Source organism: Pituophis catenifer, unplaced genomic scaffold (assembly GCF_029215685.1).
Source record: "Pituophis catenifer annectens isolate HBS135680 unplaced genomic scaffold, rPitCat1.0.hap2 SCAF_1, whole genome shotgun sequence".
NCBI lineage: Eukaryota > Metazoa > Chordata > Lepidosauria > Squamata > Colubridae > Pituophis > Pituophis catenifer.
Genome location: NW_027256881.1, coordinates 286940831 through 286957310, shown reverse-complemented (window position 1 = coordinate 286957310; position 16480 = coordinate 286940831). Strand labels below are relative to the sequence as shown.

The following is a 16480-nucleotide window of genomic DNA, read 5'->3' as shown; positions in this document are numbered from 1 at the left end:
ATTGCATGGCTCAGCTGGGATCATCAGAGGCTTTTAAAAGCATTTTTTCTACAACCTCTTTGGCCGAAGAGGTTGTAGAAAAAAATGCTTTTAAAAATTAAAAAAAACCTCTGACGATCAGGTAACTCAGCTGGGATCGTCAGAGGCTTTTAAAAGAAAAAAACAGCCTCTGGCGAGCAGGCAACTCAGCTGGGATCATCAGAGGCTTTTAAAAGCATTTTTTCTACAACCTCTTCGGCCAAAGAGGTTGTAGAAAAAATGGTTTTAAAAGTTAAAAAAAAAAAGTTGGCCACGCCCACCCAGTCACATTACCCCCCCCACCAAGCCACGCCCACAGAACTGGTAGTAACAAATTTTATATTTCACCACTGATTTATGATGGTTTACAGTGGTCTCCCCCAAACTACTGTTCTCCAGGCATGTCAGAATTAAATTTCTCTCCTACAGCAAAAGAACATTCTTGACAGGAGAGTTTGCCCAATGTATCTGGAAGATACCAGACTTCAGGAAGCTAATCTGCACTATTAATTGCTCTTAGTTTTATGCGTTTATGGTGAGTAAAATGCCATGGTGTGTTAGTTAGATTATTGTACTCTGTCTACAAAAACAGGTGTATTTACAGCAACATATTTACACAGGAAAACTTTAAAGTCTTCTTATTAATTTTACAGCTTTCCTTAATGAGCACCTTGGCAGCATATGATTTATTGAGCTTTCCGCTTTGTTTTTCCTCCCACTAAAAAGGTTAGAGTTTACTCATGTACTGATTATTCTGAGATACAATATCTGTACATTATAATTTTGGTACGAACAGTCCCATGTGCTGCCTTCTGACTGTAGGGAAAAAAATAATGACTTTTCAGTTTGTATCAGTTCTACTTTCCTTGAAAACAAAACAAAAATGTTGCACACTACTTCATAAGAGAAAAAAAAAAAAGAGGCTGTGAGTCCTGGAAGCCATCTTTTACTTTGGATCTTTAGGGCTGACACATTTAGTACTGTTGGAAACTGGGAGGGGAGATTTTATGGAATGGAGAGATATCTAGCCATAATAAAATTCTTTTCTTTGAGAGTCAAGGACATCCTGCCCTGCACCTGGAGTGGTGTGACTGGGAGGCATCTCCAGTTGGGATGGTACATTGACTGGACCATGTGATGGACATGTGGGTGCTGGGGCAGGGACTTGCATTTTCTTTTGGGTGGAGAAAACCTGGAAGCTTTCAGATTCGGGTTTTCCCAGATGTGCCAATATGACATCTCTAATAAAATGGAACTTTGAGGAACTTCTAGCCTCAGAGTCATCTTTCGTTGTGGGTGTTACTTGGAACTCTGACAGAGGCTTTGAAATAAACTCATATATCCTACACCAGACATTCTTCTTTGAGGGGAAATGGGTAAAGGGGAATTCTGAGACTATATCAAAAGTTATCAGAAATAATTTCCTCTGAAGATCAAAGACAATTAGAGAATTATGTAAACATTATAAAGACCATTCTCTACATCTTGGAGCATGTCACATTGTTTTTACTTAGTTTCTTCCATGAACTGGAAGAAAAGCCAATAGTCTGTATGAAAACATTTAGGTTGCCTAAATTCATAATACTATCAATACTGTATATGTCTTCCATGATAAGTAAATATAGTATAAATCTGCAACCATGCAAGCAGCTGAGCTTTCTCTTTGGTAATAATAAAAATTCTACTGACATTTATTTCAGGCATATCAAATATACTAAGAAATAGAATATATTAGGCATAGAGCAGCAGTTTATAACCAGTCAAGAATATTATTAAAGCACTATAGGCTTTACAGGACAAATGCAGCTGTTTAATGACATATTTTCTAAAGGATTTCCCCCTTATTCCCTATGGATTTTAGAGATGCACAGAATATATTGCAATAATCATTTATTATGTGCTTCTACAAACACACCTTTCCACAGACCTGAAACTTATTGCACATGGGAGGTCTGATTCAGGGCAAGTTACCTTTACATATATGTGCATTTTTTCCCTTGCTAAATCAAAAGACAAATAAGCAAAATATTAAGTACCATGTTATTGTTACTCATGTAAGTTTGTCAAAAATTAAAGGGATGCAAGAATAAAGGTTCTGATCCAGAAAGGATTATCAAACCAAGGTTGGGAAAATCTTTAAATTATCTTCTGGTCTGGGACATCAAGCAGAAGTGATGCTTTCTCTCCTCTAGCCATCCGGTAAATTGGTAAAAATGATTGAATTTCAAATAATAATAAATCACAAAGTAACTATTTTCTTCTTTCTATTACAAAGGGACACTGCTTAACTCCGCCCATATACCAAACTGATACCTTATGACATACTAGCTTCTTGTGAAGGACACTTATGTGTATGAAGGCCAATACCAGCTAAAGAACTGGCAGCCGTGATTTCATGTTGATGTTATAATAATTTATTAAACTTGCATGCTGTTCAACTCTCAACAATTCTGGGCAGCTTCCAACAATCAATAAAGTTGAGCTATTAGAAATAATTTGGATTCTAATAATTTTGGGGCATCAAACCATGTTGCCTCCTGATAAACAACTGATAATAGCCAAGCTGGGATTCAATATCCTTCCATGTAAAACTTAGTGAGATACTTTACAGGGTGTTTTCAAATTGTGGATTATGAGTTGCCAGGGAATTATGGGGAAATAGGAAACATGATTGGAAATGGACCCTGCCATAGATCAGGAATAATGCCTGGAAAAAGAAAAAGGAAGCATCATTGAATTTTTTTGTGATTGCTGTCAGAACATGTTTTCCACTTAGCCCAGAGTTCTGAGTCAGCTCTGCATGCACAAGGCTCATGGCTTGTGCACCCACAGCTGGGTTGCTGTCAAAAATTGTTCTTGCTCTACCTATGCAGCAGCTGCACAAGCAAGAAGCTAGCTTATCCAAGCAAAGCAGAGAGCAAAACCCAGAACACACAAATCTAATAAAGATTCCGGCTTAGCATTTCAACACTTTCTCATGCTCTCCCAGTTTGTCCAAGTAAAAGCCCAGGACAACTTCTGAGAGAGCTCTTGCCTTTCATACAAGCCAATGAAGTAAGCATTTTCTACAGCTGCTGTCTTAAACAGGAAATAATGATCCCAAATAAATGTGGACTGAACGAGAAGTGATTGCAGTTGTTTCCAAAATAAAACTCAGATTGTGGGAATTTCAGCCTCTTTTCTGTCTTGCAAAACAGTTTAATTCTTTCAGTGTGTTGTGCGTGTATCCCAAGTGGGACTATGCACATAACTTCCAGATGCTAGCATCTTATTGTTGATCCAAACTGCTGGAAATCAACCTTGCAAAAGCCAAAGTTTTTATTTACCAGCTAGCATGTCAATCACCCCACATTTGGAAAATTGACAACTGCCCTATGAAGGCATTTAAATATCTACACATCTATTTCCAATCACCTTCTTCCTAGAAATTTACCAATTCAAAACTTTTTCAGTAATTAAGACACATAACCAATAGTGTATCTAATATCTAACCGTAAACAAATATTTTGAATATATTGAAATATAATACACTGATATGCATATTTTATAACAGACAGAGGAAGTTGGTGTTTTTAGAGCCCCCAATGAATTCACAACGTTAGAAATTAGTTAGGGACTCTTAGCCTGAACTAACATTGTGTTATCATCCTAAGAGGCCCTTAGAGTGTCTGGAATTTTGATGTGGTGTAACTCATCTCTTCTTTGGACACACCTTTTCTTCTACTTTTAGTCCTAACAGTGGTAGATCTCTCACTTCTCCTAACAGCTTGTTCTGCCATTAGCAATATATTGCTTTAGCAGGTGGAAGTGACTCATGTCTCATCATGCCACCCTCCTATCACTGTCTAACAAGGCTTTGTGTTTTGCAAAGTAAATAAACAAATGGGTGTGCTTGAGTAACCAGACCTGAGCTATAAAACATGATACAGCAACAAAATGCACATTTTTATAGCCCAATCCTACACATGTATATTTGAAAGCAAATATTTGAAAACAAAAGAACTATACACACATATGTTTTATAGTACTAAATCTCAAATAAGTTTTACAGAAGGACATTTGGTAAAGTTTATTTCATAGCAGAGCCTTGGTGGCGCAGCAGACTAAAGTGCTGTTAAATAGCACCAGCTGCCTGCAATTACTGCGAGTTCAACTCTCACCAGGCTCAAGGTTGACTCAGCCTTCCATCCTTTTGAGGTAGATAAAATGAGGACCCGGTTTGTGGGGGCAATAAGCTGACTTTGTATAAAAGAGAACACCGCTGGGGGGGAGGGGCGAAATCCCTACTAAGCAGGTATATACAAAAGTATGAAGGCTATTGCTTAATGCATTGTAAGCCGCCTTGAGTCTCCGGAGAAGGGCGGCATATAAATCGAACCAATAAATAAATAAATAGATAAATAAATAACGAATCTGGTAGAAATATAAGGTGGCACAGTATTCTTTTGTATTCTATTATAGTTTGCCACCTCACTTAAACGCGTTACTTGCCCAAGGGCAATTTTCTGGTTGTAAGTCCTCAACTTACAACCATTTGTTTAGTGATCGTTCAAAGTTACAATGACACTGTAAAAAGTGACCTATGATCAGTTCTCATACTTATACCATTGCAGCATCTCCATGGTCACAGGATTAAAAATTGGGTGCTTGGCAACCACATGTGTTTAAAATGGTTACAGTATCTCCAGATCATGTGATTGCCATTTGCTACCTTCCCAACTGACTTTCAACAAGTAAAGTGAAAGTGGGGGGGGGGGAAGATTCATTTAATGACCACATAGTTAATAACAATGGCAAATAAAATCATAAAATTGAGCATGACTCACTTAACAATCATCATACTCAGAAATGGATATTCTAATCCCAATTGTGGTTTTAAATTAGACTAACTGTACTACAATATAAATTCAATACTTAGTTCTAACATTTATACAGGGTTTGAATTTTTGAATTTTAGGATCCTGACTTACCTTACTGTTAAATTTGAAGACTGCTTATAATAATAAATTAGTATTTATTAATCTATTATATTAATTTAAGTAAAGGTTAATTAGTATTAACTATTAACATTAAAATAAAAAGATATCTACTATAAAAACTGATAAGCATATGAAGATCTCACTCTCTGAGATGTTCCAGAAAATGCTAATTTGATTAATTAACAAAGAATTAAATTTGTAATTCTCTTAAAGAATTTAATGAAAGTGCACCCTAATTCTTAATCCATAGAATGTTATTTCTTTTCACCTTCTTTTGAAGAGATCACTATGATAACTACTATGTTTCCCCCAAAATAAGACCAGGTTTTATATTAATTTTTACTCCAAAAGACTCATTAGGATTTATTTTCTGGTTAGGTCTTATTTTCGGGAAAATATGTACTAAATGCGTCCATCTGGCTGACAATCTTAACTGGACTTATTTTGGGGGTAGGGCTTATATTACGAGCATCCTGAAAAATCATGCAAGGACTTATTTTCCGGTTGGGTCCTATTTTCAGGGAAACACGGTAACACTGAGCTTTGCTTTGCAATTAGTTGCTCATATTCAATAAAGAAAATTCATTTGAGTATTTGTATTTAAGTTCTGAATTTTCCACTCCATTAGGATGCAAAATATATAGCCAGAGGCCTGGACATTCTACAAAATCTTAATATTTCTAAGATAGGAGAAAACAGGAAGCAACTAACCTTGTAACATTTTTTTTCTCTACCAGGAAAAGAAAGAGATGCTTAACTGACCTCTAGTGGATATTTTTTTTAAAATGCATTTTTATAAGATTTGGTCGTATGTAACAGACAAGGAACCCCGTCATTCTCCAGATGTTGTTGGAATGATCTTCCATCAGATGCAGCCAACATAGTCAACGGTTAGGAATGATGAGGACCGATCCAACACCATCTGGAGAACCATAAGGTCCCAACTATTTTGCTTTAAATGTCTCAAAGGATGAAAGAGTTGACCTTCCCAAGTTTGCGTTACCCAGAAACTGAGAAATGCATTGTCCTCCCCCCCCGCTCCCCAATCAATGGGGTGAAACAATATAGACCCAGGTGGTTTTGGATTCACAACACAATTGACACTAGGTATATCAAATAGGTATACTGGATGCTACATTTTACAGTATAACAGGACTACAGTATAGTCCAATGGAAATATTTAACTACAATTAGAAGAATGGTATTATCAACAAAGACTATAAAAAAGCTTATGTACGCATCAGGTACCCTGGATATAAATGCAATACACAATGGCATATGCTTCTGTTTTTCATTTAACTTACTCTTGTGTTGGGAATACTTACTAATGAAGGAAAATAGAATAATAAAAGTATTACTTTTTGTAAATGAGATTATTTATTCTATATCCTTTTCTTTTCAGATCAGACAGATGTGTGGGTTTCTGAAGCAGGGCTGTCTTAATGCATGGGCCTGATGGGCACTTGCCCGTGGGCCTCACAAGCATAGGGGCCCCATACTAATCTGTGTATGTTAACCCTTCAATGCACCTTGTATATCATATAAATACAGCAACATATTTATTACATTTTACTGCATTTTTAAAAAATTAATACTAACAAGCATTAATAAAAATTAACACTGATTTTTTACCCTTAGATGATGAGAAAATCCTGCATGTTTTTAATGTTTCAACACCGATTTTGTTGGAAGTGCCAATAAAATAAATACAATTTTATTGACCATTTACATTTTTATTCCTGTGAGTAGTTGTTATAGGGGTCCCAGTACAGTGTTTTGCCCGGGGCCCATAATGCTGTGAAGACGGCCCTGTTCTGAAGCAATGGATCAGTTTAACTAGATATACTGTTACCGAATAACACAAAAACTGAAGGCTCTTACATAACAGACTTTAAATCGTTGTTCCTGAAAACCCAATTGCATTAAATAGCTAACCATTGGCATTCATTGTTATCCTTCAGTCTCAAAAGACTATGGTATCGGGCTCTGGAAAGAGGTCCTAAAACAGCATATAGTGTGACTAAAAAGGCCAATTTGAGAGTGACAATCCCTTCCACACTGAGGGCAGATACATTCTGTCCCCTGCCCAGCTCCCAGATTTCGCTGGTTCTGGGACTGCCTCTTTGCCTCAGCCTGCCGAACAAGTGTCTCTTCGAATTGGAGAAGGCCATGTTGCGTCTTTAGCCTCCAAGCTGAACGATCGGTGGTCAAGGTTTCCCAGTTGTTAATGTCCATTCCCAGGGCCTTTAGGTGCCTCTTGCAGATATCTTTATATCACAGCTGTGGTCTCCCTCTGAGGCGCCTTCCCTGCACTAATTCTCCATATAGGAGATCTTTCGGAATCCGACCATCAGCCATTCTCACGACATGCCCAAGCCAGCGTAGACGTCGCTGTTTCAATAGTGTATACACGCTAGAAATTCCAGCACGTTCCAAGACTGCACTATTTGGAACTTTGTCCTGCCAGATGATGCCAAGAATACGTCGGAGACAGCGCACATGAAAGGTGTTCAACTTTATCTCCTGCCGTGTGTAGCTAACTAAATAAATGCAAATAGCTAACCAAAGAAATGCAAATATATTAACCTAAAACTCATATTTTTCCTAATCTTTAAATACCAGGATGGTTCCTTTAAGATAAATGAAGTCAACAGTTCAGCATGAATGATAGGACAAGATTGATTTATATTATCCTGTGGTGTTTCTAACAGATAACAATGCTTGGCATTCACAGAGATCTACTATGTCTCTAAGGAAGTGTTATTTGAGACTGTTTAAAATTCTGACAATATTTGAAGATGAAAAATATTTTCAATACAAAAGATGCCTAATAAGAACATTCAACAAATTTATATAACATTTCGACAGTGGAAGAGGAAATATTTTTATAGAAATAAATGCCCAAGTATACTTACTTTTAGTTTCTCAATTTCATCCTTATGTTCCCTTTTTAACTGCAAAATCACAGAATGGTACTCTATAAAAAGTGAAATAATATGTCAGACCAATGTTACAAAGGTTCCTGAGATGCCAGCACAAATATCAAAGGAGCTACCAGATCTGATATCATGCAGTTTTTCCTGGCTGCAATGCAGTAAACGATAAAGTGGAAACTGTAAAATATATTGAAGCACAAGTTGCTTACATTTTGCCAAAATAAATTGTTTTGCTTTTCACTTTGTATTAATGGCTGTTAGGGTAATATTTTTATTTATATTTTATTGCTGTTCAATTAGGTAATAACAAAAAATAGCAAAACACAAACATTATAGTGATGATGTTACATACATTTTCAAAAAGAAGAAAACGTAAAGGTTTTATAAGAAAACAGTTAAAAATGACAAAAAAAGAGAGAGAAAAGTATATGTCATGGCTTCTAGGGTAATACTGGTATAAGCATTTTTATCTTTTCCATAACTCACTATGTCTAGAAAGTAAGCAAAAAATGAATATATGGGTTAGCATGTAGCATCATTAGTAGAACTTAGTGGAATGGTATCTCTGTGTGCTGGGTTACTGAGACACTTATAAAGGTATTCAGAAAAGCTACTTCAAATAGAGTATCTTAAAAATGCAGACAGGCACTGAATGACTCCAACTCTGTTCCGACCTCCCACAAAACTGTTAGCTTAGTCTCAAGTCAGCACAATGTGTGGACTCTTGTGGATGTGAGGATGAATATTGTGGTTAGTGAGTGACTGATTCTTTAGTGCTCACACACTTCCTGACATAGGAATTCTTAAAAATAATCCAGAAAATGTATCAGAGCTGAAACATAGGAAGAGGGAGGAATTATGTATATATATTTACAATGTTAGCAACGTTCTTTGTTATTACTACATTGCTACTGTAATGATATTTTAGTAATAGAACAGTCTGCTGTTCTTGCTGTATATTGTACAAACAAAACTAAACAATGGTTTGTAAAACACAAAAAGGCAATATGGAATGGAAAGTGTATTGATATATACATACATTCTATAACTCCTAACCTGTAGTAGGGGAGTTAGAAAAGGTATCTTATGAAAAGAAAAACTTAAGATGATATTAGGATGGTGAAAGAAATGGGAGAAAAAGAACGTAAGTGACAGTTAATCTATACACACCAGGGGTGGGTTCTATTTACCTTTACTACCGGTTCGCAACGGGGCCATGCGCACATGCTCGTTTTACTTGCTCACGCGTTCTTCTGCACATGCGCAGAAACATGTTCATGACATCAGGGTCAGTGGGTGGGGCCTCCCGCCAGTTCTACTATAGAACCGATGCGAACTAGAGGCAACCCACCACTGATACACACATATGATAATCAAAAAATACTTATGAAATAATGCACATGGAATTGTCTCTTGGTGACCATCTGAGATATTCTATCATAACCTTGATAGCTATATATGAAGGTCCCACTTTCTCACTTCGATAACTCAGAAACACTCTAAAATAGCATTTCCCTAAATATAGCTATTAACTTTAATAAATTGGTTGCTATTTAATCTAAATTCAATATACTTATTCGATAAATTATATTGGAGTCATAGTGGCTAGATTACTGAAAGACCTAGCAATAATAAATAAAAATTCACAGCAAATTCAATTAAATAAGGTAAAATTGTGTACAGTACAAAATTGTGTACTAGTATTCCCACATCAAATGATCATAGACAAAACAGAATTAGACAAAACTGCCATATTTTCTCTAAAGAAAATAAAACTATGAAGCATGTGTGTATGTATGTGTGTGTGTATGTATATATATATTGTTAAAGAAGAACAATAAACATTTTGTTATCCCAAGTACTAATAAATGTTATCATTTCCTCCTCAGTCTTATTTGAGAAAGGTGTATTCTTCCTTCTCTGTCAAAGTTTGTACATATTGTCATAAATTCATGTTGACCTAAAGGAACTTTTTTTCTACAACTGGCTTTTATCCAAGTGAAGAATATATTTCTATGAGATTAATATGAACTTGTGATACAAAAGTGAAATTTGACATCTTCTATCTCTTGAATATCATGTCTATTACTATGCATAAGAGGCTGGTTCTTGAGGTGCTTTCTTCATGAATGGAGGGCTATTAAAATTTATAGATAGAACTGTGATCCAGAAGTCAATATGATTGTGGAAATTACAGATTTTAACTGATTTCCTCTCCCCTTACCACCATGTCCTAAAGTTGGCTACTGGAAAGCCAAATCAGTTTCCTAGACGTTGTTGTAGAATTGACTAAGGTTTTGTTGAAAAAAAAAAGTATAATTGGCAGCTACAAATTCATTTAGCTCTTGAATCAGAGGGATGGGAGGACGGACCCATGGATTACCTAACTCTTTAACTACTCTGTGGATGTATCATACAGATTTTGTCATGTTTGCCAAGGATTCTCCTTCTCCTTCTTCCTCCTTCTGCTCCAAAGAAAAGAAGGAAAGATGTCAAGGAATGAGGAGCCAAGATAGCGTCTGACTGAGAGTTCCATTGAAGCAATTTGGGTTGAAGCAGAACTAATTCCCACAGCAATTTTTTTTGACTCTGCAGCTTGGCCCACAACCTCTCAACCCTAAGCAGGCGACACTGTTGTGAAAACAGACGATTATGAGATTGTAGGGTCAGGGCCATAAGGAACACAAGGCACTATTAAGAGAAATATAGTTTTTAAAGGGTAGCTAAAACTCCTGATTTTATTGATTCTTATTAAAGGGATAAAACAAGACAAAGGGCAACAAAGAAGCAAAACAACAAATAGATAATATGAACAATTAAGCAAGCAAATGCTAAAAGAGCTATATTGTATATATTAGAACGGGTATATATGCACATAATAAGATAAATGGTGTACATTATGTCAAAGAAAGACAGGAAAATTTGCTTCCTTTTTTCTGTCATCTCATCTTATAAAAGTAATAAGACTATTGTGGTATTTCCAGAGTATACAGTTTTAGCATTTTTTTTGAAAATGAAAAAAATGAAAGTGAAAAAAAATTCCTAAAAAATCCCCAAGGCATTCTGATCTATGCAAACATATAACTCCCTCCCTGAAATGAAGCGAAACGAAACGAAACAAAACAAAACACAAAACAAAACGTCACTTCCTGATTATAAGATAAATGTAACTTCAAATACCCTGAAATTTCTTCTTCTCTCATGTATAGTTCTTATATTAAACTACATATATTAGGTGAGTAGCCAAATTAAATGTATCCAAGAGTGAAAAAATAAATCTATGCCCATTGCAGTAATGAACTGCTGATATCTACTGTTTATTTCAATTAGATTTTTTTTCTCACAAAAGGGCAAGGAAAAAAACTTTAAGCAATCTGTTACATCTTATTGTCATCAAAGACACACCCTCTCACCCACTTTTGTTAATTTTTTACTTAAAAATAATAACTTGGACACACATTTTTTATCTAGCAGGCCTATTATTGTCCTAGATCAATTAAATATGTTTTTTATACAATTCATATACATGGCCCTCACATCAGATAGACATTGCCTTTATGTAACATCAGCTTGGCACAGACAAAACCAATGGATTATATCTTCTATCAACCCAGTTGTGTCTCCTTAAGAGATATCAAGTGAGCTGAAGAGTAAAATTTAAAAAAAATAGCCTTAATATGTTTTTTTATGGTAATTAAATTGAAACAATTAGTCATTCTCTTATACAAAGTGCTTCTATTTCAATCCAACAGACCAGCATGAAAGCTGAAACGTAAGATAAAAGCAAGGAACACCAATAACACTGAACTGCTGCTAAAAGTGTTGGATTTAAGACTCTATCAGCAACTGATAGAATTGGACAACTGAATACCAGGTCATACAAAACTTTCTGACCATATTAGTAAAGTTACTGTAAGGTTACTGGACTGGAAAGATGTCCTAGAACTGTGATGGCGAACCTATGGCACGTGTGCCACAGGTGGCACGCAGAGCCATATCTGTGGGCATGCGAGCGTTGCCCTAGCTCAGCTCTAGTGCACATGCGCATGCCGGCCAGCTGATTTTTGGGCCTTCTGGGCCCACCGGAAGTCAGGAAATGGGGCATTTCTGGCCTCTAGGGGGGGTGGGGGAGTCCATTTTCGCCCTCCCCAGGCTCCAAGAAACCCTCTGGCGAAAAACGGGCCTACTGGGCCCACCAGTAATCTTTTTGCTGTCGCGTGCCAAAAGTGGGGGGAGTGCAGGGGGTGGAGGCTCACGTGCACATGTGCGGGGCACAGGGGGGCATTGAATTATGGGTGCATGCACGTAATCCCCCCGCACTCCCCCCGCTTTTGGCACGTGATGGCAAAAAGTTTAGCCATCACTGTCCTAGAAGAATGCTGCACTAATTGCAATTTGGGCAAAAATAAATAAATAAATAAATTAGAAAAAGCACAGATTGAGCTTCTGCTGTTGCTTGTGCCATTAAGAAACTTGCTGAGAAGGCACCAATGTTCAAGTGGTTGGTCCAGAAGGTACTTGGATGAGGGATTGATTCAAGAGCTGAGGCTACTTGTGATGACAGTTCTCCAAATGCCATTATGCCAATCAAAAGAAACGCTCATGAGTTTGTTTAATTGGCTGAGTTAGAATTTAAGCCGATTTTATTGCTGGCAATTCTGCTGAAAGTGCATACTCATTTTAGATCTTTATAAGATGTAAATATTGGAGAGAATCCTTTAGAAATAAAATTGTGTTATAGGACAAAAATACCTTTTTTAATCTGATTTAAGATGAAGACTAATATTTGTTTTTAGATAAGACAGCAGAAGCTCAGTATTTGTTGCACATTAAATAACAGCTAAGCTCAGATAAACAAGAAACTGTGCGAATATATTTGCCTTTGATAAGTATATTATTCAGGATTATTACATTTCAAGCAGGCTGGAAATATTCATGAGAAATCCTTCAAAACAAGTACTTCAATCCTTCTTGTAAATTAGATTAACAGAAGAGAAGACAGACCAGGGCATTATATTATAAACCAATCTATATATAGGCAAGGATTGGCTGCAGGATTCTGCAAAGAAACATGAGGGTTACAGTACAGAACCTCACTGAAAAATCTGTTTTACAGCAATTTTGGAAATGAGAACCGCAATTTCATAGTGTGGTATACCTTACAGATGTTCAAAAGTTTATAGAGTTGTTATTATTAAATCTTGACTGACTTAATTAAGAACTTATGATCTGGATTTTGAATTTTGCCAACACGGTTACCATTATGGTTCATGCTTCATAGCTGTATGAAGGAGGAAATGGGATTTCATTGTCAGTCCTTTTATCATCTTGAGCACCTCTATACAGTAAAACCTCCTCCTCAGGGGAACCAGATAAAGCAGAGTTCTTCTTCCACCTCCCTAAGAGTTTCACTGGTGGAGGGCAGAGCTAGAAGAGGAACTCCTTCCACAACACACAGCTGTTAAAACAAAGGAAGTGGCTCTTTACAACAAGGGTGGGGAACCTTTTGGGACCCACAGGCTGCCAGTACTTGCTTGCTACTTAGAATTATTCCTCCTAATTCCATCAGGATCTCAAGACAGGATACAAAGTCACTTTCCGTGAGATGGGTGGCCAGACAACTCTGATTAATAACTAAAATAAATAGTGCCCTTTCCTACCACAACAACCTTGTGAAGGATGTTGAACTGAGAGAGAATGATTGCCCAAAAGTCACTCATTGAGGTTTCATGACTTTGGGTGAAGTTGAGACTGGATCTCCCTAGTATTAGTCAAACACCCTAGCTCACACATCATAGTAGTGCGGAAAGATGCAACAGCGGCTCTACACAGGCATTTTCACCATATTTACCTGTAAACACACAAGCTGACACACCCTCCCATGATATCAGTGTAGCCGAGGCTGCTAGATTGAGGAGGTAAAACCTGCTCCTCCACCCGCTTGTCTGTTTCCTCCTCACTTACCAGCACTGAAAACTGCTAATTTTGGAGAAAGCCCAGCAGCCATAAAGTCATCAGTACAGCAAGTATTAAGAAGTCTTGTAGGAAAGTACTAATATCTACAGCACGCAATGCTCAAAGCTTAGCACTGAAAGAAGTCTGCATTGCTGGGCCTTGAAAAAATAAGTAGTTTTTTTTAAACATAGACAGCAGGGGCAGCCAATGCAACACTTGGAAGTAGGGGATGAACAGAGAGAGACTGAGAACATTTCTCAATATGTCTTTGTTTTAAAGGTACAGTGCTATCCTTTTATAAAATGTTTCCATTTACCACAGTTACTCTGCCTTACCACAGTTTCTAAGTAAAATACTGTATTTGGAGAGGCAAAAACATCTGAAGAGGCCTTCTTTCTTTATTTTCTATTTATATAGCCAGACTTTTCACCAAAGTAATCCTAGCTGGTGAATAAAATGTAAAATTCACAACAATATTAATAAACCAAAAAATGTAATACAAAAGAAATGGCATCTAGAAACAGACAGCACCTTAAAAGAAAATAATGAACTGGACCTCACTAACCACCAGTAACCACACAAATATACCTGGACTTCCGGTTTGCTGTTTGTTGCTGCCAGACGCTCCTTCGGGATCGTCAAACCCACTGCCTGTAAGAGCCGCCTTTACAGCGGAATGGCGGCTCGAAAAAACTCCGTTTCCATGAGGAAACGGAGATAGAGCCGGCTGGGGTGGGTAGAGCTCTCTGCCTAATCCCAAAGGTTTTTTATTTACTTTTGGGACGGAGCGGAAGAGACTCCCCATATCCCCAGCCGATGCTCCGGGCTTTGGGAGATCTCTGCTACATGCAGAGCTAGGTGGCAAAAGCAAGCCTGCTAATTTGATAAATTAATTAAAGAAGACGTGAGCTGGACCTCTGATCCTGAAGTGCAAGTATTTTACTTATTTTATAAAAGTTACTGAAGCTACTTAAGAAGGGAAAGGAAAAAAGATTTTTAAAATGGCGACTGCCGCGGCTTGAAGAGAGGCTGAAAGGGAAAGTCCTTCCGTTTTCTATTACAAAGTAGCGGAATGAATACTTCTGGTTGCAATTGAAGGCAAAACCTCACTCTCGTGTTTTTTGTTTTGTTTTTTTCTTTTTCTCCTGGAGATCTGATATTGATCTTGGTTGGGAAAAAAAGCTTTTTTTCTCTTTTCTAGTAAATCTTGTCTGGGTGGAAAAATGGCACTGAGACCTATAAAGTTAGACAAACAGGCAGTGGGGGGGGATTCCCCCATTAACAAATTATGTGAACAAGTTCTAACTCTCCAGTCTCAGAAACCTGATTTTAATATAATAGAATTTTTCCTAGAGGAGATTGTAAGAAGGGATGAGATTGTGAATCAGCAACTTGAAAAATTTAAGCAGGAAATTAAAGAAATTGGTGAATTGGTGAAATCTAAGTTTGACTTCTTGGATCGAAAGATTTTAAAAACGGCTAACGGTTTAGCAGACTTTATGATTCAGCTGGGTGCAAATACTAAATTATTAGAGTCTAAAATGAAAGAAACTGAGGATAATTTGGATGACAAGATCCAAAAAATTAAAAAGGATTTGACAAACATTCAGGATAATAGTTTAGAAGACAAACCTAAAATGGAGGCTGATCAAAAGACTGGTAATGAAGAAAATGTACAACAGAGGATTGAAAGAGAAGTTTTAATGATCCAACATAATTTTACAGAATATGCAATTAGACTGAGAGGTCTGCAGGAAAATAACAGAGATGATTTAAGGAAAATATCTTCTGAGATTCTGGCTGGGATTTTAAAGGTTCAACCTGACGAAGTGTTTTGCAGGATTGACAGAATTTATAGAATAAACTCCTGGTTTGCAAAGCAAAGGCAATTGCCTAGAGATGTGGTGATTTATTTTACGGATAAAGAAATTAGGAATAATATTGTGCAGAATTCCTTTAACTCTACTTTGCAATTTTATGGAAGAAAGATCTGGATTTTTAAAGAGCTCCCGCCTAAGATGTTAACGGAGAGGAAGAAATTTGGTTTTCTAGTGACTGAGTTAAAAAAAAGAAATATCCTATTTAGGTGGGATGTTCCAATTGGTTTAATATTGAGATATCAAGGAGAAAGATACCAACTGAATACTGTTGAAAAAGCGGGAGAATTTTATCAAAAAATTTTGAAAATGAATTTAACATCTTTAGGCATAATACAGGACAAGCAAAAGGAGTTGGAAACAAAGGGAAAATATCAAATCACAGAGGCTGTGGTAGATAAATTGTCTTTGGATTCTTTGGATACCCCAGCTGGATTGTCTATAAATATGAGAGCAGTGTCATTCGACTCCAATGTGATGAATCATCAAGTTACAGACAAGTACGTAAACCAACCAGTTGACATACAACTGATAGAAAAGAAATATGAGATATCAAAACAAAACCAACAAGATCAACTTATAAAACAGAATGAAAATCGAACAGTTGATACACAACTTGTAGGAAGGAAACCAGGATGGAAATTAAACCCACAAAAGAAAAAGAAAAAAAGAAACAGATCTCATAGAAATAGTAGTTTCTAAATCAAGCAACAGT

The 16480-nt window shown here is 36.8% G+C and overlaps 1 protein-coding gene across 1 annotated transcript in view; it reads right to left on the bottom strand.

Annotated features, from left to right (window-relative positions):
* FMN1 (formin 1) overlaps positions 1-16480 on the bottom strand; it is a 91836-nt gene that overhangs the window by 61526 nt on the left and 13830 nt on the right. Inside the window, exon 3 of the mRNA XM_070931344.1 lies at positions 7913-7974. Within this exon, the coding sequence (XP_070787445.1) occupies positions 7913-7974 (62 nt within the window). The remainder of the gene's footprint in view (positions 1-7912; positions 7975-16480) is intronic.